The 22,940-nt window shown below is 38.1% G+C and overlaps 2 protein-coding genes across 5 annotated transcripts in view; one reads left to right on the forward strand and one right to left on the reverse strand.

Annotated features, from left to right (window-relative positions):
• Positions 1-5,410: 5,410 nt before the first annotated feature.
• Positions 5,411-17,789, forward strand: LOC121946529 (uncharacterized). Of its 3 annotated transcripts, XM_042491136.2 has the most exons (4): positions 5,411-5,585; positions 5,959-5,996; positions 9,057-11,257; positions 14,383-14,712. In XM_042491136.2, exons 3-4 carry the CDS (start codon positions 9,067-9,069, stop codon positions 14,559-14,561), a joined length of 2,370 nt encoding a protein of 789 aa, XP_042347070.2. In that variant the 5' UTR covers positions 5,411-5,585; positions 5,959-5,996; positions 9,057-9,066; the 3' UTR covers positions 14,562-14,712. The 3 variants fall into 3 exon arrangements, with proteins under 3 accessions (XP_042347070.2, XP_087929460.1, XP_087929522.1); XM_088073334.1 differs by having other exon boundaries at positions 9,057-17,789; XM_088073396.1 differs by lacking the exon at positions 5,959-5,996 and having other exon boundaries at positions 9,057-17,789.
• LOC121946550 (uncharacterized) overlaps positions 7,468-22,940 on the reverse strand; it is a 44,633-nt gene continuing 29,160 nt past the window's right edge. For both annotated transcript variants that reach the window (XM_088073598.1, XM_042491163.2), the window contains exons 11-15: positions 20,389-20,529; positions 19,287-19,385; positions 18,766-18,849; positions 18,302-18,407; positions 7,468-7,787 (exon numbers count right to left, since the gene is read on the reverse strand). In XM_088073598.1, the coding sequence (XP_087929724.1) occupies positions 7,762-7,787; positions 18,302-18,407; positions 18,766-18,849; positions 19,287-19,385; positions 20,389-20,529 (456 nt within the window). In that variant the 3' untranslated portion in view covers positions 7,468-7,761. The remainder of the gene's footprint in view (positions 7,788-18,301; positions 18,408-18,765; positions 18,850-19,286; positions 19,386-20,388; positions 20,530-22,940) is intronic.

Raw genomic sequence — 22,940 nt, forward strand, 5'->3', positions numbered from 1 at the left:
CGTATCTGAACGCAGCACAAGAAAACTGATGTTGATCCAGGTTTCAAAGAGTTAACCTTGTTCACAAAGCTCGTTAACTAATTAACCTGATTGAAGGAGCTTTACAGCAGAGGCCTTGGCATGGCAGCATGAGCTAACATTAGTTTGCTTTATCATCGTTTACTTTTGACTTCTAAAGGTTCAATGTTTCTTTATTAGTGGCCAATGGTAAATTTGTTGTGCAGATGGATTCTAGACGTGTCAACCAGTATCAGACAAAACTATGACAATTCACGCTGATTACTAAAAATATGCATAAGTAGAACTGAGACCGTCTTCCTGAGAAAAACATTTCAGCAAATGATTAAAAGTGACAAATATTTACCTTCAAAACAAACCTCAAATACTCAATATGTCAGTCTTTAAAAAAGGAGTTAACATTAGTTTATTTTAAAAGTTACACACCTGAACTAAATTGTTTTTGTATGGAAAGGCCTTCTCAGTCAATAATGAACAAATTAATTAATATGCCTATGAAATAAATCCTGATATAAATAAATGAGGCAATACTTCCCAATCCCAGAATCCCTGCCAGTAGTATGGATGAATTAGCCGATGTTATCCACTCAAAACAGCTTGTTACTCACAAAGCAAATTAGCCAATCGACTGCTAATATTTTGTAACATTAGCCAGCTAAAACCACAATATTATGATATATTTCACGTCAGTGTTTCCTCTGGGGGGTTTTTCAGCACTACGGAGACTCAATTTATTAAATAGGGCACTGAATCTGATTAATAGTCAGACCACAAATGAAAGAATAATTTGTTAGCTTGCACAACCCACAGTCCCTCCACCTCACCTCCAGTTGCTACGAGACAGCTTCGCTGGGCGGAGAGCGGACAGCAGTTTCGGAGACGGACCTTCAGTTAACGGCTGCAGCAACTCCACAAACCCCAGTACTGGGGTCACAGCGGGCAGGTGCTACTGGATCAAACCTGTGTAACGACAGAAACAGAAAGTTTGATGACCCTGCGGGGATTTTTTCTTAATGAATTAACTGTTTGTCAGACAGCAAATAAGACAAGAATTAACCATCTATTTGTTTGAATATAAGAAATGTAAAAAAAAAAAAGAGCTGTGAAATAAATGTGGCATTATGAAATAAAATCCCCTGAAAACAGTAAATTTGGAATTCGGAAATAAAAGTCCCCTGAAAAGAATAAAAGGAGTCCTTTAAAAAACCTTGGGAAAATATATGTTTAACTATACTTACTAATTTATATATTTATATTACTTGTATTTATGTATGTATATATTTATTGACATATTTTTTAATTCAGTATTCATTTAATATCAATACTTACTTATTTCATGGGCATATTTATTAATTTGTGTATTTTTGTATTTATGTAATATTGACTAAAATCACATTATTTATTCATATGCCAAAGCTTATACTGTAAAATAAGAAAATGGTTTTGAAATATAGTAAAAAAGAACAGCTAGGTACATATTGTTAGTGTCATCAGATCAGAAAACTTAAATATCATAATAAGACAGTTTTTAAAAAGCATAGCTGCAAAGTTGCAAAATGCTCATATTGAACAAATTGTGAATAAATGTTAAATGAAAATTATTTTTCTTCCCCTAAAATATCAAATTTTGCAATGTTAAATCTGCTTGTAGCAATAAAGCATGTCTCTAATGGTTACTGAAGCAAAACACTTAAATTAAATTGATGTTGGTTAAATATTTAAAAATTCATCAGTGACAATGTTTTTATGCACACAATATATGTATATATATATATATATATATAAATATCATGTATCAAATATCTAAAAAACACAAACAACCCAACAACAAATAAACAATATTCCTACTAAGCTGTATACATGGCTAGTGAAAAGGAGTATTTTTACTAACATTCCTGTTTACAAGCAGCCATGCAGACTAAAATGTCCTACTTCCTATGGTCAACACTGCAATATTTTTCGCATATCCAAAAACCTCTGTATATCCAAATCTTTCGGTGTTTAACCCTTTGGAACCTGGATTGACAATGGTTTTCTTGTGCTTCATTCAGATGCCTTTTACAAGCTATTTAAGCTGTTTAAAAACATGAGCAAATTTGTTTGATTTCTTTTAAAAATGTGGGAGGAAAGGCAATGAGCAACTTGACTTGGTAAGACATTTCCCACAAATCTAAAAAAAGGGTTGGCTGGGTGGGTTACTTATTTTTTTGGTACTTTTTACTAATTTCTTGCTAATTTCTTGCTATGTTTTTCATGTGAAAGAAGGTTATACTAAACATTGTTTCACTTATATATGCATATGTGAATTTGTGCTCATTCAAAGATATCATTTCTTTGTTTACCTGGCCCAAAAAGGGAAAAAACGCAACAAAAACATCTGGAAAAAAATTAATTATATATAAGTCTGCTTATAAACCTAATCAGTGACTTAAAGTATGAGAGGGGACTTGTTAATTGTTAATCCTACCATAAACCTTTTCATGCATAAATCAAACTACATATTGGGTGCAGGCTGCAAACTTCCATCTCTGATACTGACCATTTAACAGTTAAATCTGACAGGAGAGGCTCGGTTCTTTGAGAAAGTACAGAGCTAATCCTCATTTACAGACATAACCATGGACAGTAAATGAAGGAAGCTGCGATGACATGAGGATATCAGTCATCACCTGAATAACGGCTGTTATAGTCAGCTGGTAGCCAAGAAGTAGTAGTAATAGCTTTCATGAAACTTAAGTGCTCCATTGCAACTGAGCAAGTGTTGCTGGCATACTGTCACACCAAGACCAAACCAAAGCTAAAGGGAGGGTGAATATTGCAGTCAAATTAATCAGGTGGCCAAAAAAAACAACCTCTAATGGATGCTAATGTTGCTAATTGTTTGCCAATCGGCTATATCCTGTAACAAGTTCGTTTAACCTGTTGACAGCTTTTAGCTAGTGGTCAAAATCAATTAATACAGCTTTAAAGATACCAATAAAGCATTCATGTGTTTGTTAACTTGGTGTAAAGGAACATTAGATTTCATAGAAATGTACTTACTGTTCATTACGCAGGATCCTCTTTGGAGTAAAAGTGCTAGATAAATTTTAAGGGAAGAAGAGGAACATCCTGAACTTGTAAGGGAGCTCTGAAATTTGTTGCTAATGTTAATTCGTGATCTGAGATGCCACCTGGTTTACCTGCATCCAGCCAACCTATCAGCAGACTGGAGTGCTGCTGTTTAATGCTGCACATCACTGCCTCTGGTGGTCGGAGGATTTATTGCAACAACACTAAGTGATCAGGGTTTTTTGAGCACATGCTTAAGGGAAGCTAGAGGTATACATTATTCATTATAATTAGAGTTTTATTCTAACAACCATAACAAAGTACACAAAACCATGTCATACAGTTACATATAACTGAGATATTGGCTATCTTTTGGGCTTTTAACTTAACTTTAAGTATTTATTTGTTGACTATTTATTTACACATTTTAGTCTCTTTTATCATTTTATTAGATGGTATATTATTTGTATTATTTATAACATTTTTTGTCTAATATTTGTACTGTTGTCCTTTCATTTACCTTTTATCTAATATTTAGAATATTTTTCCTCAATTTCCTCAAATACTTATTTATTTACCTATAATATTTATTATATTTTTTTATTTTATTTTATCTTTTCATCTATAGGTTTTATCTGCCACTGGTGTTTCTTCAGATATGGTAGTGATTCCTTAGTTCCTGGTTTTAATGAGTACTCTTATTTCAGTTCTTAAATTAATTACAAGTCTTGCTTCTTTTGTTTTTACAGATGTGCCTGTATACGTGTGTGTATGTGGGGGCATGCTTGTGTGACTGATAAATTGATATCTTATTTTGTGGTTTTGTTTGTGTGTTATCTTTTATTGATCTATTTATCTTATTTTATTCTATTTGTTGTTCTCTTATTGATTTTGAATTCATATGTAATATACTTTGTCTACTTTTAGTATAATTATTTTAATTCAATTTTAAATTAAAATATTTATTTAATTTGATTTTAAGTTCAGACTCACGTCAGTCTCATACCCACTTCCTCAACCTGCCAAAAGAAAGAAATTCCACGGGAGGAAGTGAAGTTTTACGAGGTAAAGTGACACTTGATTTACAGAGCAGGCGCCGCATGGCAACATGTGTTTATAGCAGCGGATGACAGGCGCTGCATGTGCAGCCAAATCAGAGCTACACACAGTCTGTGTGTTCGATAAATAGATACTAACAGATAGTTCACAGTCCTTCGACCCAAACCATATTAAAATACAGACAATTATGTAACATCCAGTAGTAAGTTCTGATGCAGGTGATGGCAAAACGTTAACTGGATGCAGTTTCTATAATGTGAAGATTACATTTTTTCTGTTCTATATTAAAGTAAATGTAATATCTTTGTTGTTATTTTTTGACTGTCAAACATGAGTTTGGTAACATGGGAGCTTGTTTCTCTGGTGATGGGCTTTTCTTTTCCTATTTCTGGCTTTTTACAGACAAAACAGTCATTTGAGAGATGTAAAAAGGTTACAGTATTTTAGCTTGTGCTGTAGTGCCATCTACCAATACTGTTGCTGGTATTTTCTGCCCAGCCTCACCTAATTCTACCGTACTGCTCTCACCCTCTAAAATGACATCTGGGTAACATTTAGCCCTGACTAAATGTAGCAAAAGGTTTATTAAAACAGAAATGGTGGTGCATTGAACACTTTGTAATGTTACACAGGTGCACTGCCTTTTAATAAGGCTAGATTTAATTCAGTTGCGTTCAGAGGGCTTTTTTGGCATGGAAAATATAGATTTAACAAGTGTGAAATGCAAACAAAAAGATGTGAGTATTATAAGTAAAGATCTAATGGAAATTTATTTATAATCACGATGCTGCTGATTGGTCAACACCTCTGACAGACCCACCAAAAAAAAAAAAAAAAAAGTACCTCATAGCCTCAAAGAATCATGTCGTTCAGTCTGGAAACCGTAGCAAAACGTGGCACACCATCTTGTGATTGATCATGCTCCATGTGCATGCAGCTTAAATCATGCTTCCTGTCAGATCTATCAGAAAACAAAAAATCTGGTCTAAAATGAGACTTTTCTGTCTGTGAATGGAGCTTTATCTCAGTTCATGAATGCCTGATTTAACTAAACTGAAATGTTACTAAAATGCTGTGGCTGAGGTTGTAATGGTAAGCAACACTTTAAGAACAGCTCAGAAACATTGAACTCAACCTTGCTGATGTTAGGTAGAGGGCTAGGCTCCTGATTAAATACAGGACTTCCCACTGAGCTGATAAATTGACCACCTTCCCTCAGGTGGAGGTGTCTGCCGCCTGCCTGTAGGGGCTGCACCTCCGCCATCTCAGGTGGCCTGGAAACCCCCCTCTGCCCCTGCAACACACACTGAAGGCAACAGTTTTATTTTTGGAGTGGCCACGGGCACGGTGGCTCGCTCCCTAAGGCTTCAGTTCACTTCAGGATGAGTGGCCCTGTGGCACTCTGAGCCGGGATTAACAAGCAGAGAGCAGTTTGTCCCGACAGCCGCTCACCAAAGGTAAACCAGTCAAACTCAGTGCCTGTTGATTGACAAGCTGATGGTACTGCAAAGTGGTCCTGACCCGTCGGCTGGGTGCTAACCTGCAAAAGCTGCATAGGATTTGATAGAAGCACGTGCACGATCTGAAATCTTTGACGCATGATGCATATCAGACATAGAGAGGAAGAGCTTGCAAAGCAGTGTTTACTATGTTGTATGCTTCTGCACAATGGTGCCATGACAAATACATGTAAGCATGAGTCAAAGATTAACAGAACTTGCACACCAGCACATTGATTACACTTCTTTCTGGCGTCTTTATCCACTTTTAGTTGTAAATTAATGATATGTCCTTGTAGCTCCTTCCTGACACTGACTGTTTGCATTGCAGGCTGTCCAGCAAAACACAAACACCTACTTCTGCTTTAGGTAAGTGTTGCTCAGTTTCACACGTTAACAACCTGATGATCAATTAACAAAGAGCTCGTCCTCCATTTTGTTTAATCGAGCTCTTTACAGCCAGATAGATTGAGGTCATGGCACAGTTTTATCACAAAGCTAATCTTACACTTTCCTCTTTTGAGCTGCTGCAGTGGAAGCCTCCCAGATATCCAACCCCAGAGCCTTAAAAGGGGGGCTTCTCATGTGTCAGCTGCCCTCCTTGTCACTGTGACTGCAGGAGTCGCTTTGACAACAGGGATTTGCGTTAGACATTTGCTCACAAAACAGCCAAAAAAATGTTTAAGGACATCTCAAAGGAGGAATTTCTACGCTGCCGCTTTAAATATTGAAACAGAGCTTGGCAAAACTTGCAGAAAATCTCTCCCACTGGATATGTTTCTTGTGCTTCTCTCAGGCCATAGTGGTGTTAACATGACATATATAAAAGTTTAAGATAATCATCGCCCCGAAACACGAGGCTAAGCTCGTCGTCTGCGCCGCTCTGAGAGGATTTGGGCCTCGGATTGATTTCCAGCAGACTGAGGCTGTTTGTATGAGTACAGGACGGCAGGCAGCAGGTGCTCGGTGTCAGGATGTTTGCTCTTATTTCCCTCGGGCTAAAATTAGTCCACAGACCTTTTCTAGTGTCACACCAACACGCCACTCCAATAGTCAAACAGAGGGGGAACAATTCAGCTTGTGTTGCCTCTCGAGAAGTAAAAGTAAGATGAACAAAACACACTATTGTAAAATAATTATGATTTAAGATATTGTGTAAGCTTTCCAACAATATGTGAGTTACAAATTTAACCACAGCTCAAACTGGAAAACTGAATATAATCCTGGGTGCATGTTACGTTTATTGTCAGTTAATTACGCTTCCGACCTTTGACCTTTTTCTTATTGTTAACTTGTAATGCTAATTGCTGAGGACTTTGGATCCAATTTACTGCCGCTCACGTTTTAAGTTTCTTTGCTCATGAACAGTAGCTAAATGCTGCCACCCCTCCTCTCTGCATGAACCAGCTCACCCTCCTGTATGTGTCAATCATCTCCCTTCTGGTTTACTTTTATTTCCTCCAGAGGTCATTTTTAAATCCGACAGTCTCCTTGAGAGACTATTTTCATAAGTAGTTTGTCATCAATTCAAAGCAGCCTCGCCATAAGCAACAGCTTTACATGCCTTTCTATTTCCAAGAGTGACGCTTCTTGTAGCCATGCAGCATCTTCAGGACCCAATTAAGAGTTTTGAAACCTGCTAATGAGCTCGTTGTCATGAGAGCTCATAGTTTCCCGAAGTCAGCTGCAGACTTGTCTCGGAGCTATTAGCATGGGTTAAATCAGTGCAGTTGGGAAGCAGCTGAATACACCAACACTGGGGACACAGTGGCAGACAATGAGCTCACCTACACAGTGAATGACAAAGACAGCAAGAACAGAAACTCTTTAACAGCTAAAATACTGAGGAAATAAACATCGGAAATGTGTTTAATTGAAGTTATATTATCGTATTAAAAGATTTACCACAGCTGAGATTATTATTCACAGGATCAAACGAATACCTGCAAAGTATAAACAGAAAAAAATGTATTTGCTGCACTACCTTTTGTAATATGATACCAAAGTGTCACAAGAAAATTGTTATTACAACAGGCTTGAAGCACATTTCCAATCTAAAGATTGAAATACAAAGAATGGTGAAGTGATATAGATTGTTTTTTGATAATCCAAAATTCAAAGTCCATCGTGTGTTTCACAAATCTTCATAGAAGTGTCCAGCTGAAAAGAAAAAAATCCCAAAAATGTATTACTGACATATATACCCTTCATATACACACATTTAATTAGCTATATCAAATATCTAGATTATTCATAACTAAAAATATATTATTAACAAGTTCAATCATAAACAGACAATAAATTACCTTTATCAAATATCTGATATATCCCTAATTATCTAAAAAAAAAAAACCTAGCATAATTTGGCCAGCTGCTGAGATTTATTGCACAAAATGTATACCCTTGTATGTAGTCTTGTATGCATACCCTTCATATAGGCATAATTAATTACCTATATAAAATATCTATCATTTACTTAATAAAAAGAATACTGACATGTATATGCTTCATACACAGACAATTTATCAACAAATATCTATTGTATACCAATTGAAAAATAATAATTAAAATTTGTAGCTTTCATATATATAAAATTCATTATCTATATCAAATATATTTTTTATCAATGATTATTTTAAAAAAAAACTCAGATTATTTGGCCAGATGCTGACATTTCATGCATTAAAAATGTACTTTCTGATCCGACTCTAAACTCTTTAACGTCTTGTGAAGGGCTCTTTGCATGGGTGGAATATGGTCTCAGTAAAAATATCAAATGCAAGTCTCCATCAAAATTAATCCAAGGCAAACTGTAGGATATGTGCATAATTCAAATGCTTATATTTTACATTACAGTACATATTTAAAATGACCAATGCATTGCAACCAACAGGTCTTCATCAGGGCCATTGTCAGCTGTGGACAATACAGTGTGCTTTGGATTGTTTTTGAAGGAGACTTGCCTTTTACATTTTTTATTAAGACCACATTTTATCCATGCAAAGAGTTATTACCACATACTTCTACTCTATTGTCTTAGAAACCTTTTAAAATTTCTAACTGCTTGGTGATTGAAAACATCAAACCATGCAACCCTGATAAAAATTCCTGCTGGTGTCTTGATAATCTATTTCCTAAGCCACAAAAGTCAATGCCAGAAAACAAGGTCATGTGTAACCTCCTTTAGTTGGATCTTGGCTCTGATTTTTTTTGGGTGGGAGTTACTACTGACTCATTATTAGTATTGACTTCAAATTATGTTAGAGGCGTTTATTTGTTGTCAAGCATATGTGATGAAACTAACTTTTAATAGCAAGCCTGTTTTGATGAATATATTTTTCACATATTTTTGCATCTGCTTTGTTGTTATTAGAAAAGTAGATCTTTGGCTAAAGCTTAACAGACCGATGTGTCTCGTGTGTCTTGCAGGAGTCTAAAAATGCTGATGGAAGTGGGTTACACTAACGGGCTGGAGCCTGACCTTTCCCAGCAGTATCCTCCTCCCTTACTGCCAAAGCCAGGCAAAGATAACGCGAGGCTTCAGAAACTCAAGAAGAAGAGAGCCAAGAAAAAAGGCAGCCTCTCCCAGACGCCTATCCCCTTCCGCTCCTGCTTGTCTCCTGTAAACGAAGCGAGCACAGACCTTGAGCACAGCGACCAGTCCAGCCCACCAAAAACACCCGATACAGTCTACTTTACGGACCCGTCAGTGTCCACTTTCCCCTTTGACTCCCTCTACGATCACTCTGCATCTGCATTCCCTCATCCTCAGAGCAGCCCCTACACCCAAATTGGCAGCTTCCCCCCCCAGTCCTACACAGCTCAGATCAGGACTTCTGATGAGCAGGTGGCTCCGATATATGAGTGCTCCTCTTTTTTATTCGATGACGTGACTCCTCTCATGATGCCTCCTTCAACCTCACCACCCCCATCATCACCTGAGCAGGTTCCAGCACCACCTCTCCCAACTGCTCTCAATTTGAACATGACACCAAACTCCCATGGGTCAGTCACAACAATCCCTCCAGCCGCTGTGTCACAAGCCAGCACCAAAATATCAACCCACAGCCTGACCCTATCCCCAGCCGCCCCCAACTGTGGCCCAGACCCGGCACTTTCTCAGGTTGCAGACCTACCTCCTTTTCCAGCGCTGCTATCAGTTTCAAACACTCAGACACAACCTTTTATTCCCAGCCAGAGGGAGACAAACGCCAGTTCAAACGACAAGAGCCAGACAGTGTCCTGGACTGCCAGACCTATCAGCAATGGCAACTTTGTCCCAAGCCAAATGTCCCCTGAGATCACTGCCTCAAAAATATCACTTGTTGAAGCAGTGAAAGAGACAAGGCCTGACCCCCTACAAAGCAGGATTTATACCTCAAAGGCAACTTTTTATGAGATCTCTAAACCTCCCTCTATCCAGGACCTTACCGTATTAAACCCTACCTACCAGGGAGCATCTTTATCTGACGTATACACAAAGAAAGCAGCTGTTAAAGTGGTGAAAACTGATCAGACACTGAATGTGTTCAAGACCCAAGGTGGAAGACCTAAGACTCCCTCTTGTACACCAGCTCGAGTATCTACACCCTTTATTGAAATATCAAAACCAAACCCACTTTTATTTGCTGCTTTTAACTCCTCCAAAGGTCAACACGATTCTGCAGTTCCAAATGAGGCTCCAAGACACAAACCAGTGATTCAAACTAGAGGTATAAGTAAACCTCCAGTTGCCATAGAAGAACGAAAGCGGACTGATGTTGACCACAATACATCTATCAAACAGGCAAACAATTACAACGAGATAGAGATTCAAAACACACAAAGGAGTACAATAAATCTAAACTTTACTAATACTGAGCTGTACCCTAGAGAGAATGTAGCATCAAGTATGACTTCACCTGTATCTCCTGTGGTAAAACCAACACCAACAGAATCAGTCATCCCAAAACTAACAGACCAAGTTTCAGAAAATGAAGCTTCACCTTTGCCAAAAGTTCCATCATTTTTATCCACTGCACCAAAGACTTTGAATCTCAACCCTACGCCGGTGATTTCAATCCAAACACGACCAAGTTCAAGCCCCTTGTCGTCCCCATATCATCCTCCAGTGATCGATGCACGGAAGTCTTTGTCATCACTATTGGAGAGTCAAATGTCATTAGCCTCCTCAAAGCCTAAATCACGATCAACATATTATGGTCTTACTCCAGCTGAGTATGCTGCCTACGGTGGGATTAAGACTATTGCATCACATCACAGCCCTGTACCCCCAGGGATTAATGAAACCTCTTCAAACAAAATACAGTCAGAGGTAGCCGTAGATGGATCGAACATCTCAAAGTCTGATGCAACAAAACAATTCAATGGACATCAAGAACTTCCATCTTCAATTGAGGTTTCTGAGCTTCCAGCCAAACAGATCTTCACACATAACAAAGATGTACTTGAGGAGAGTCACTCTGAAGCTCAAAATATTGGAGTACAATCACTTAAAACATCTAGCGTGGACACAATAAAACCTGAGCTTCCCCTTGGCTTGGCACAGAAAACAATGCAACAATCCACAAGTGATGTATCCACACCAAAAGACTCATACTCTGAGGTTCCAATACCAATTCTTAAAGCAGGTGAGGTACCCACACAAAGTGCGGCAATATTTTCCATAGAGGCAGGGCTAAATAAGACTACATGCCTGACTGATAGCAATGGTCTGTCGAGCACTTCCCCTCCCGTAGTGAAAGTGGACTCAAATGCAGAAACACAGCATAAACTGATAGACGTCAAAAAGAAAGGTGGTAATCATGAGAAAGCACTTGCAAAAAGAGAATCCAAGGTTGCAAAACAACAGTCAAAACAAGTAGAGATAGCAACAGTCCAGTCTTATCAAACTGCTGGTGGAGTAAGTCAGTCGACAGCCAATGGCTTCAATGTCCAACTCACTGCCAAACCTGTTAAGGACCTAGCTGACCATAAAAACCTAATTGTTCAATCTCCTGCCACGGAGTTAGAGCCCAAATTCTCAGGGAATGCTGTCATAAATGGTTCCTTCACTGTAGGATTACAACAAGCCACCACACTGGTTTCAGAAACACCAGTGCCAAGTAAAGTGGCTACTGAAGCTGTTTTACACAAACAAAAGGAAGAGGTAAGCCAGCAAATAAAAGCAAGCAGGGAGGTAACCCTACCCAATAAAACAAACATAGGGAACATTTTGCCCTCTTTGGTTGCTAATACAGAGCATATCCCTGACAAAACAAACACAGAGCCCCAGTTCTCAAACGTACTCTCTAAAGAATCCATTATTGCAACAACAAGATCAATTTTGCAACATGAGCCTGTCAAAGCATCTGTATGTCCTGCACAGTACAGTATCAGCACAGTATCTGCAGGTGTCCAAAGTCCAATAATTACACAACAGCTCAGTGCAGAAACCAAAATTCACAGAAATAGTCAAGCAGTAGGAAGCAAGATCCATTTGCCTGCAGAGGGACTCTCTTTGAAATCTCCTCAAGCACCAAATGTACCAAATACACCTACTGTTACACCGAACTTAGTGGGAAAACATATCACAGAACCCACATTACCTGACCTTTGTATCGCAGCACCCAAATCACCCAAGACTTCAGGCATTAAATCTCCTTTACATATGACTGCCAGTGTGCCAACAAAAGAGCTCCCGAAGCTAACTAAGACTCGTGAGAATATACTTCTGAACACACAGAGTAGCATCTTAACCAATGGCCAAGATAAAGTTGTTCAAGGAGCAACTTTCTACATAGACTCAAGCAGGACAACAAGAGAGACCATACAAGCTACTGAAACTAGTCTCAACATCCCTGCTAAAGACACTATACTGCCCAGCCAAGTTAATACAGAACCTAAATCTCCCACTTACAATAATATTGACATTAACAGAGTTAGCAATTCAACAGTAGATACAGCATTGAATCCGCTACCCGCCAGTGGAAGAGCAGGTCTATTGACTGGGAAAACACCAACAGAGCATCTCTCCTCTGTACCTATTAAAGCAGAAACCATACAAACAAAAAACGTCACAGAAACGAGACAAGTTACTAATCTTCCGAAAGGAAACGTAGTAGTGAACAATCTTAGCGGTGAAACCAAACTGTCCAATATACCATCTATAGGATTGCCACCAGTCAGCAAGTCTCCAACAGACTTGGTTCGAATTGCACAACCAGGAGGTGTAGAGTCTAATCAGCACAGCAGACCTGTTGTAGAAACTGCACAGACTAACAAACCCTATTTGGGCGGCAATGTTCAAAGTATGACTGCTGCTGTCTCCAGAGTCCCCAGTAGTCTTCATACAGATGCTATTTTGCCTACGATAGTAGAACCATTAGTGAGTATTAAACCACTTGTGAATACTGTGCCAGTTAGTAAACCTACTGTGCCATTAAGCCCGATCATGAGGCATATAGCACCAAGAAGCCCTCAACTTATATCAGACAGACCTGAGAGTCAATCTGCAACAAAGTCAGTCATCGATCCAAAATCTATTTCTGGCCCTGTTGCTCAAAGAGGAATCTACACAAATTCAAGAACAGATGGTAAACAGATTGCTCACCTTCTTGGTGAGCACAGATCAACTGAGACATCTGCACCATTTACTACTAAAACGACTGTAAAAGAACAAAACCTTTCCATCCAGCCAATTCAAATCAATAAACCTTTAGCAAGTCCTCCAATTAAAAGTAAAAATGCTTTAATACCCAAGAGTGAGCCTACAGTTCCTTCTTATGTTATGGCTACCATATCTAGTACAAGTGTAAAACAGCAAACCATTGCAAGTCAAATGTCGTCCGGATATAGCGTTCAAACTTCTGTGAGCTCTCAAACTGGAATGACACAGTTCAGACAATCGGTCACTGAAACTAAGAAATCTACAGAAACCAGCATTCACAGTGTAACCACTCAAACTCTCTCCCACATTAATAACCACATTGCTACAAACATTCACCCCCTTGCTGAAACCACCAGAGAAGCCAAAGCCCCACTTAGCCCTCATAGAGTACCTAAACCTTGGAGTACAACCAGAGCATCCCCTCTACCAGAGCCAAGAGTGTGTAATACACCTATTTCAACCTATACTCCAACCATACCCCAGTCCTCTCAAACTCTCCTCTCTTCAAATCAGACTACGGAAACGAAACCCTCATCAGTCATTATGAAAGACCAGACTAACCCTCCCATTATACCTCTAAGAAATAATACACCAATTGGCACTGTTCAGCCCCCTGCAAAGCCATTCACAGAGAAAATCTCAATACCAGACACAAAACCATCTACAACAAAGGAGGCTTCAGTCCTAACTGACAACTCTGAGGTAAAAGTACATTCCCAAACACAAAAAATAAAAACAAACCTAGCAGCTAATGCCAATAAGGAAGGAAAACACTCCTCACTGAACACTGAAACTAGTGCTCCCATCCAAACTGATCCTGTTTCAACCGGTAAACCGACTCTAAAACCACAGCCTCCAACTAAGCAGGTAGAATTAAGACCATCCTCTGCCACTTCAGAAACAAAACCATTAGTTATAAAAACAGATTCCTCAAAGTCTCCCTCCAATTCGACCCAGATTAGCTCGCAAACCAGTAATGTTCAGCCTTCCACGGGGCCACCAGTAGAGAAAATTTCCCCTGCAAAGCCAGCAACAGAATCTGTCATGAAACCATCCATAGTTAAAGCCGCTGTGATTGACTCTGCCACTCCTGCCTCTCTGCCTCAGGCCTCAGTCTCAGTCAAAGCTCCGTCCCCAAACAGAGGAACGTCACTGCCATCTCAGCCAAAAACTGGACTCAAAGACAAGGATGTTCTGAGGACCAAAACTACACCTGCACCAACGGAAGCACCAGCAGTCGAACCCTCCACGAAGTCAACGACATCAACTGCATCTTCAACTGCTGATAAGGAGACTGTTACAGCTGATGAACCAGCTGCACCCACTGAGCCAAAAATGGCCAAGAAGTCGAAAGGCCTCAAGGGTAAGCTCAGCGGATGGACACGGCTCAAAAAGCACATGGTTGTTGAGCCAGAGGAACCTACATTTCCAGAGCCGGAGAACAAATCTAACGTCGACTCCAGTGGCAGCAACAAGACAACAGATCAAGGTGGTGATGATATGTCACCCGAACAATGCACCAATAATGAGGTGGCTAACAACCATGAAGGTCCCAAGGCATTGAAAATGTGGGACGCCCTCCTCTTTCAAATGTTCTCCACCAAAGAGCGAATCATGAATCAGATCAATACCAACAAGAAGGATTCTGACAAGAAAAAGGAAACTAAAGACAATCAAGCAGAAGTTCCTTCATTTGTCAATCGCCTGCCAATTTTGCTGTACAGCCCTCGTTTTGATGCAAGGAAGCTTAAAGAGGCGGCAGAGAGGCCGCTCTCAAAAATAGCAGCAGTGTTTGAAAAGGGGCTGATAAAACGTAAATCCCAGGAGGAAGAACGTAAGGACTTCAACAGGAAAGCAAAAGGATTTGGTTCGATGAAACCTACAGATTCAGATACTTGAACTGATGCGGAAGTGTTTGGGATGGATAAATGAGTGAAAACAGAAAGATGATGTCAAATAGGCGGGTGAACCTCAAAGACAAGGTGTCACAAAAAGAAATGTGAAAGAAAATATAACGATAAAAGCCAATTTTATAAATCAGGGCTCCAATGAGGAGGTAAATTATTCTTAAAGGGGAAAAACAATTTATAAGTTTAACAGATTACCACTTAATCACCAGTGTTTGCAACTTGCGCAAATACTATACTATATATGTACTAGAACTTCAACTTGGAAAGTAGATAAGTTTAATTAAAAGTAAAATCATCCCTATGTCAAATACATATTTCTGACATGTTTATCAGTTGTGGTTATTTGGGATGTATTGGTTAGTCTATACATTAGCTGTTATAACAACAGTGGTAATAGAGGTGTGGAATCTTTGCACTTTTAATAAAATCAATTAGTGATTAGTGACTTGACAAAAAAAGAATAAATATAATTCAAAAACAGAAATATTATATACTTGGTTATATTTTTGTTTTATTTGATGATAACCTGGATGTAGTGTTAAATGCATGCTCTGTAGATACTTTGATAGATAAAAGATTGTCCAATTTGTCATGCTTTCTATCTTTTTCTATTTTTCTAAAGAAAGTAAGGCTTTTAGTGTACACCGCTGGTAGGCAGTTTGTTATCACTGTAATAAATAGGGCTTTTACATTCCTGGAACAACAGGGCAGATGGATTGAGAAAGAAGGAAAACAAAGATGGATAAAGCATGAAGGTCTGGTCAGAACAGATTTAGGTTTCTGCAAGTCAGGTATGGAAATGAAGCAGCAAATGTCTGGGCTTTCAATTAGGGCAAGAAACTACAACCACACAAGGTGATACATCTTGGGGCTGGGCAATATTTAAAGAAAATACCATGATACCTAAAATATCCACTTCTGATGTAAGTTTATGATTTATGATTGTATGGTACTGGTTTGAGGGATGTATTTGGTTTTTCGTTTCTAGCGGCTCTAAGGATGGCAACATTGGTTGGTCCACCACTATGGTCTTGACTGAAATATCTCAACAACTATTAAGAGGACTGCCAATAATTTCTGTTAAAATATTTATGCCACCATCAGGTAGAAGTTTAGATTTGTGAAAAAACTTTAGTTTAATGCTAAGTACCTGCGCAATCAATGGCATTTCCCTTAGCCTCAGCTGTGCCTTGTGCTCACTGCTATGACGTAAATGTTAGCATGCTAACACAGTAGCCATTTGTCAATGTCATGTTGTTGGTGAGGGTCTCACCCAAGTTTTTGCATTGCATTTTGTACTGTTTGCAGCAGTTGGGCTTTTTTTCCAGTCAATTCAACATGTTGAATTGGCATCATAAATGGCGAAGCCTGTTATGAATGAAGTCACTGGTTGGCAGTGACAAACAAAAGTGAGGAAAGCTAACAAATGGCTAAGGTCAAGAGGGAGAAAGATCAAAACAAGCCTGTTAAATTAGGCAAGATTTTTTTTGCCATTGAGCTCTTTGGCAGAAACGGTTTGTAATTGTGTTATTGTTTGCCAGTGCAAAATAAATATAATTTGCTCTTTTAACATTGGGTTGTGCTGTTAAAGTGCTGACTGGCCAACTAGCATCTTGAATCCATCCTGTCAGTCTTACAGTTTCCAGATAACCACCGCCTGCTGGCATAGAGAGTTATGCACATGCTGGTTAGCCATTGATTGTAGTGTTTAGGGTCTGTTCATGTGCAACTAGCTGAGACACAGGCAATGTGAGGCACCACAACAATTGGCCTTTATCACCATTTGGTTTTGATGTCAGTTTGGTGTGTTTGGGCCCTTCAACTGAACGAGAGGTCAGACTGCATTCTCAAGTGTTTTTTAAAACATCACTCATGGACACATCATCACTTCTTGGTGTTATGAGAGACTAACACATCATACATTGCCCAGCCCTAATACATCCCAGAATCAAATTCTTGTTTCATCATATCACTAGTGTTGTGTGAATACTCTCAAATTTTCACTAAAATACATTGTCATCACATTGTGTGTGTATATATGTACTGTATGAGGTTGTTTTCCTCAGTTCCAGAAAGTTGGAGATCCACTGTTTTCATCCAACACAGATGATATTATGAAAATATTTCCAACCAGTGTAACAGATAAACTCAGTGACCCTGTTGGTGGATTGTAATTTCCTGCCTTAAGGTGGATCGTCCAGGAGTTAAGACTGTATTCAGGATGTAGAAGTGGATATCAATGAATGACAATAAGATAATTATGATGATGTTGATGATAATGATCGTGATGAGGCCTGCTGTAAGAAGACAGACTAAGTGAAAACTGAGTGATAGCTGGAAGAAGGACAGGAATTAGACGATGGGTGGGATGTTTCACAGCTTTGGAAGATTTTGGTGCTGCAGTAGCAGATATTAGCGTGTTGTTTTTGTTGTTATTTTGATGCTTTTTTGTTTCCATAGCATTGTTAAAATTGTTGTGGAATTTCTTTTAGGTGAGGGGGACTTTACCCCTGTAAACAAACACAGCCCCGTTTATTACACTGATTCTTTAACATGTTATTGTTAAATGTGTGATTTAAAAAATGCATAAAGTTGATTGTGGAACTCTGGTCTTATATTTCTTTTTTTTTTAATCCTTATGCTTTGTTTGGCACCTAAACTATAGTAATGACAATTTCCAACAGAACTGATTAGATAAAAGCATAAAGCATAATGTTTGTGTTAGTCTATATTTTTTAACAATTATCCTACAAATCCTAACCCTACCCTCATACTTGGTGATAAATGATGTTCTCGAGAAATCCAACGTCAGTGTCTTAACTTATCTTAACATGAATGAAATTAAACTTCATGCCAGCTTTGCAAATTTAAGAAAAGTTAGAATGATGTTTTTTAACTGCAGAACCTAACCAAATCCAGTACCTTTTTTTGAAGATGAGGAACATTTTACCTATTTGTATTAAAGTGAATTAGTAATTAAGTTATTAAATCAAACAGTTACTTTAACAACAGGTAAACATTTAAATAAGTCTAACATTATAACAGTCCGGAAACTTCTCATGTATTATTGTTTTCCTTCAGATGAAGGTTGGTTGATTAATTGTCTTCTGTCTTACCTGACTGACAGTTTGCATCGTCATTGCAGTCGCTGTCCACAGAAACCTTCTCATACTTCCCGTGACCCGTCACCACAAATTTATATCTTTTACTAGTGGAGCTCTCCTGAAATTCAGTAAATAAAACAATATTTACCGAAGACAGATTCACAAACATTTATGCTGTTTAACATCCAGTGTGAATGCAGTTTCTGCTCATCTCAAACTGCCTGTTATCGCATTCACATTATATAGTAGTATATAGTTGTAGATATCTGATATTTTTGTGGTAAAATATTTGTATTTGCTGCTTAAAAATTACAACTGTCTGCCAGAAAAAAAGTGATCAGAAGTTTATCATTGATTTACAGTGAACACATAATTGGACATTAAAGAACTATTTTCTTTCACACATCATTGCAGGAAAATCCAATAAATGTAATAAAAGAGCATCGATTAACAGATTATGGTGTGTGAATTCGCACCTTCCCTTCACGTCCAGGAGATAATGTGTCACCAAAACTCTCCCATAAATTCTTCTTGTTCAAAACACCACCATGTTTCATGTCCTGCAAATATGACAAAATACATAGTTTATCATCTCAGCAACCACAAGGGGGAAGACTGCATTAATTTCTTTGTTGAACTGAGTTGGGATGATTTACACCAGATGAAAGAAGCTGGGTGTGGTTGCACGAAGAAGCAGAGAGGAACATAGAGGAATGCTGATTCAGAAGAGCTGTGAAACAAACCGAGATAAAGTAAAGAGAAGGAAGTTATCAAACAGAGAGTTGAGGAGAAAACTGAAAAGACAAAAAAAGTTGACAGACATAAACAATTTTTGTGGGTCTAATGTCCCAGAACCAAAACTTATTTAAGTAAAGATGAGCTCAGGGGTAAAGTGATTTAGGAATCTTGCCAAACATACAGCAACAAAACAAGCCAGTGAAGCAAAAAGACAAGTTTCATAAAGTCGTGCTCATTCGAGGTAAAAATTTAGACTTACTGCAGGTCTGGAGGGCGAGCTGCACCTGCTCCCATCTTCACTTCCTCTCACCCACTGACTGATGAGATCAGCAACGCCGACTTTTAAACCATCTGCATCCTGAGACAGGGAAGAAAAAATATTCAGAATCACTGTGAAAACAAATACTTTGTTTAATAATCATCTACATCTATTTCATGTACTTTCAATATATGTTTTAACACTACATCTATCCTTAAAGAATGCAAGGTAGCAGAAAATGTTGTATTATCCCTGATGCAGGACTTCACAAAAGATTTGGTTGAGCAAAATAACAAAAATTATTGTAAAAAATAAAATAAAATAAGCGATTATTAGCAATTTAAGTGAAAGGGACAGAAGTAAAGTTAAAAGTTTCCTGAGGTCTCATGAATAGTTTTAAATCCTTATGTTTTAAACAGGAATTGTTATAATATTAGAAAAAGCCACTATAATAAAGGCTTTTTAGCATAATTCCTCCTTATTTCTCATATTTTTCACAGTTTTGGAGTGCCTGGATTTCCTTCCTGTTTATATTGTCATAATATTCTTTTTCACACAACAGTTGACAGGTGGCTTAGTTGATTTTTTCAGTAGTTTTGTTCAAGTTTGCACTTTTAAACTTGATCCACTTTTTGGATCTTGTCATATAGTAAATAGTTTTAACAAACACCACATGCATGAATATGTATTATATTTGTGAATATTTTTATTTTATTTTATTTTATTTTATTTTATTTTATTTTATTTTATTTTATTTTAGTTTAGTTTAGTTTAGTTTAGTTATTCTGCAATCTTTTCAGGCACCCCCAAATGACTGAGGTACCCTCTGTGGTAGACGTACCCGTGGTTGGGAGGAGACAACAGGGCGACAACAGTAGGCTGCTGTTGTTTCAGTCAGCATGAATACTGTGCAAATGTTCTAGGGCTGTTCTTAATTTTTTTAAAAAAGGGGGAAGTCACATGAAAACCTTCCTTCCTGTGGACATTCACCATCAAACAACAGCAAAAGTAAATTTCTGAACACTGCCACAGAAAAAAAACAAAATGAGGAATAGATATGTATCATTGTTGCTGTTTAAAGTTGCATTATCGACTTATTAACCTTTGATGGCGTGAATGAGATGGCGTTCTGGTTCCAGGCTTCTCCGGCCTCAAACAGGGTCTTCTTGGAGGAGACGGGTTCAGAGGGACTCGTCAGGTCCGTCATCACCTGATGACCTGATCTGCCTTCCTTTGAGGAGACCTACGAAAAAAATGAGATTCAGGGTGTTCAGTAACATCACATAAACATCCATGAAACTCCTCTCTGGTCATGGCTGATTCACTGGGAGAATTTGGCTATTAGCGTATCTGCAGTGATGAGCTGTTTATCCATCATGGTTTCTTTTAACAAACAAACATGTAGGAGTTGCAAGTATTATCTTAAAGCAGTTTGCAGCTTTGGGAATACTGTCATGGTTAACAATATGGTTATCCACAAATACCTGCATATTGCTCAGGTCAGCAAACAAAATATTTAGTCTGCCAGAGCAGAGCTGCAGCACTTAGAGGTGTCAAAAAAGGTATTGTTTAATTTTAGGCCTGTTTCCTGTTTCCAAGTGGTGGGGCTATAAGAATAACTGAAAACTGACATGTAGATGTCCACAGGCCTGGACACTCATGCGACATGTGAAGTTTGGGGCAGATTGGAAAGTCACATGACAGCAACCTTCTGTGTTATTTAGGAATATTGAATTTTATTCAGCTATTGTTCAGCTTTGTACAGCTACACTGTTCGACAAAATCAAAAACGCTTCACAAGTTAATATCACCAACTTCTGTAGAAACTACTGCCCCAAATTTTAAGTCAATCCATTGAAATCTGTTTCGCTAAATTGCAAAGGCTGGGAATGGCAAAAAATTGCCTAAAGATGAAAATAAAACTAAAAATGGCAAGCTTCCCATTGAGTTTAGTTCATGGCTCCAAGAGGCTTTTTTGTAGGTCTTGGGGTGTTACACATGTCTCCAAAAATGTTGTAGCTCAAGGTTAGTCCTGGGGCTGCTTCATTTAAATTTTCTATGGGGTGCTACAGAGCCACACCAAAGGCCACACATCTTGCCACACCGAAGCAATAAAAGAAATCATATCAGATATCACATTTTAGGACTTGTGTGTGCCAAGTTTCGTGAGTTTTGGTGCATCCCTTAGATGCACTTTACAATCAGACAGGGGTCAATGAAAGTAGCTTTGTAAGCGTTTTAAGTTACTGCTTAAAAATGCTGAACCTTCAGCAAAAGCCGCCGAACTCACTCAAGTTTTCCACATTTGCAGCACAAAAAGAAAATGACTTTATTTAAAGTCTCCCTCCAGACACCTTCTAAACTATGTAAATAATAGCAATGTACCAGAATACTTTAAATGGAAAAGCACAAATAATTTGGTGGAAACAAACGATAACTCTACCTGAAGTTGCTCATCATTATTCAGGAAAAAAAAATCAAGTCAACTTTGTTTCGGCCATTATGTTTCCTCATATAGATTCTTATCATTGTGGATGACCAGAAGAATAAAAAAGGTGGACTATTTTATGCAATGTTTTTTGTAAATTATAAATAAGTAGTCACACTGCTTTGTCATTTTTAAAATGCAAACTTTTGAATCAATTAATCTTTTGATTTATAGAGCATTTTTTTCAGCTGCTGAATGATAAGTGTGAAGGAATGATGGTGGGGATTCAGACAGTTTGAAAAACTAAGTTCAGTTGGAAACAGAAATGGGGGGATATAGAAAGAGACAATTCGATGTTTTCAGGCACAACAATTGTATAGCCAGTGAATATTAGGTCCGAAATATTAACATTTGCATGATTTAATGGAACTAAGGGTTCGAGCGCATACAGATATGAATAATGACATGTCAGTACACCTCTAGTAAAAATACAGTAGCACTGGAGGAAACACTGGAGAAAACACTATTGTTCTGAATTCAGTTTTTTAAGAGCTGTAGTCTTGCAGAAGAAAATGTCATTAAGGATAAACACATTTTTATTGGAGATGTTGATGTTCAGAATAAGTCATGTAGTAACTGATATATTAGGAATGCTTTGGACTGTGTTACGTCTCCTGCAGATAAAATTCTTTTGGTCGTCTGTCACGGGTGATTTAGAGTGGAAAATAGCTTGTTGTGTTGTTAATAAATATTGTATTATTAACAAAGTGAAAAAAGTAACCTTCACTACTACTGTTTATCACTACAAATATCAACAACATCCGGAAACACCACCGATTTCTCTGATCTGAGCTCATCTGTCATGTCACAGTGGAAAACATGTTCCTTTGCCAAATTTCATATGAGGTGATACAGGCATCAAATTCAGGATGAGGATATATCTACAAAAGTACTAAAGTTTATCAGTTTGAACATTAAATATTGTTCAAGTTAAACACAGCACACCAACTTTTTTTCTGGAATTGGGATTGTGTATTCTGAAAGACTGACCTAATGGCAGTGTCTGTAATAGTCCTGAAGTATTTTCGTTACTATAGTGAATATTATGACAGGTTTTAATTGTGTTTTTTACAGCGTAACCCATATTTCAAAAAGCTACAATGACAACATTTCTGGTGCCAATTTACTAAACAAAAAACAGCATCAGAGAACAGATCATTTTTTAT

The sequence above is a fragment of the Plectropomus leopardus genome, chromosome 1, assembly GCF_026936395.1.
Source record: "Plectropomus leopardus strain MGB_pleo_1.0 chromosome 1, ASM2693639v1, whole genome shotgun sequence".
NCBI lineage: Eukaryota > Metazoa > Chordata > Actinopteri > Perciformes > Serranidae > Plectropomus > Plectropomus leopardus.

Excerpts from the sequence above, each read along its gene's own strand:
- LOC121946529 (XM_088073334.1), top strand. The coding sequence starts at position 9,067 with ATGCTGATGGAAGTGGGTTACACTAACGGGCTGGAGCCTGACCTTTCC.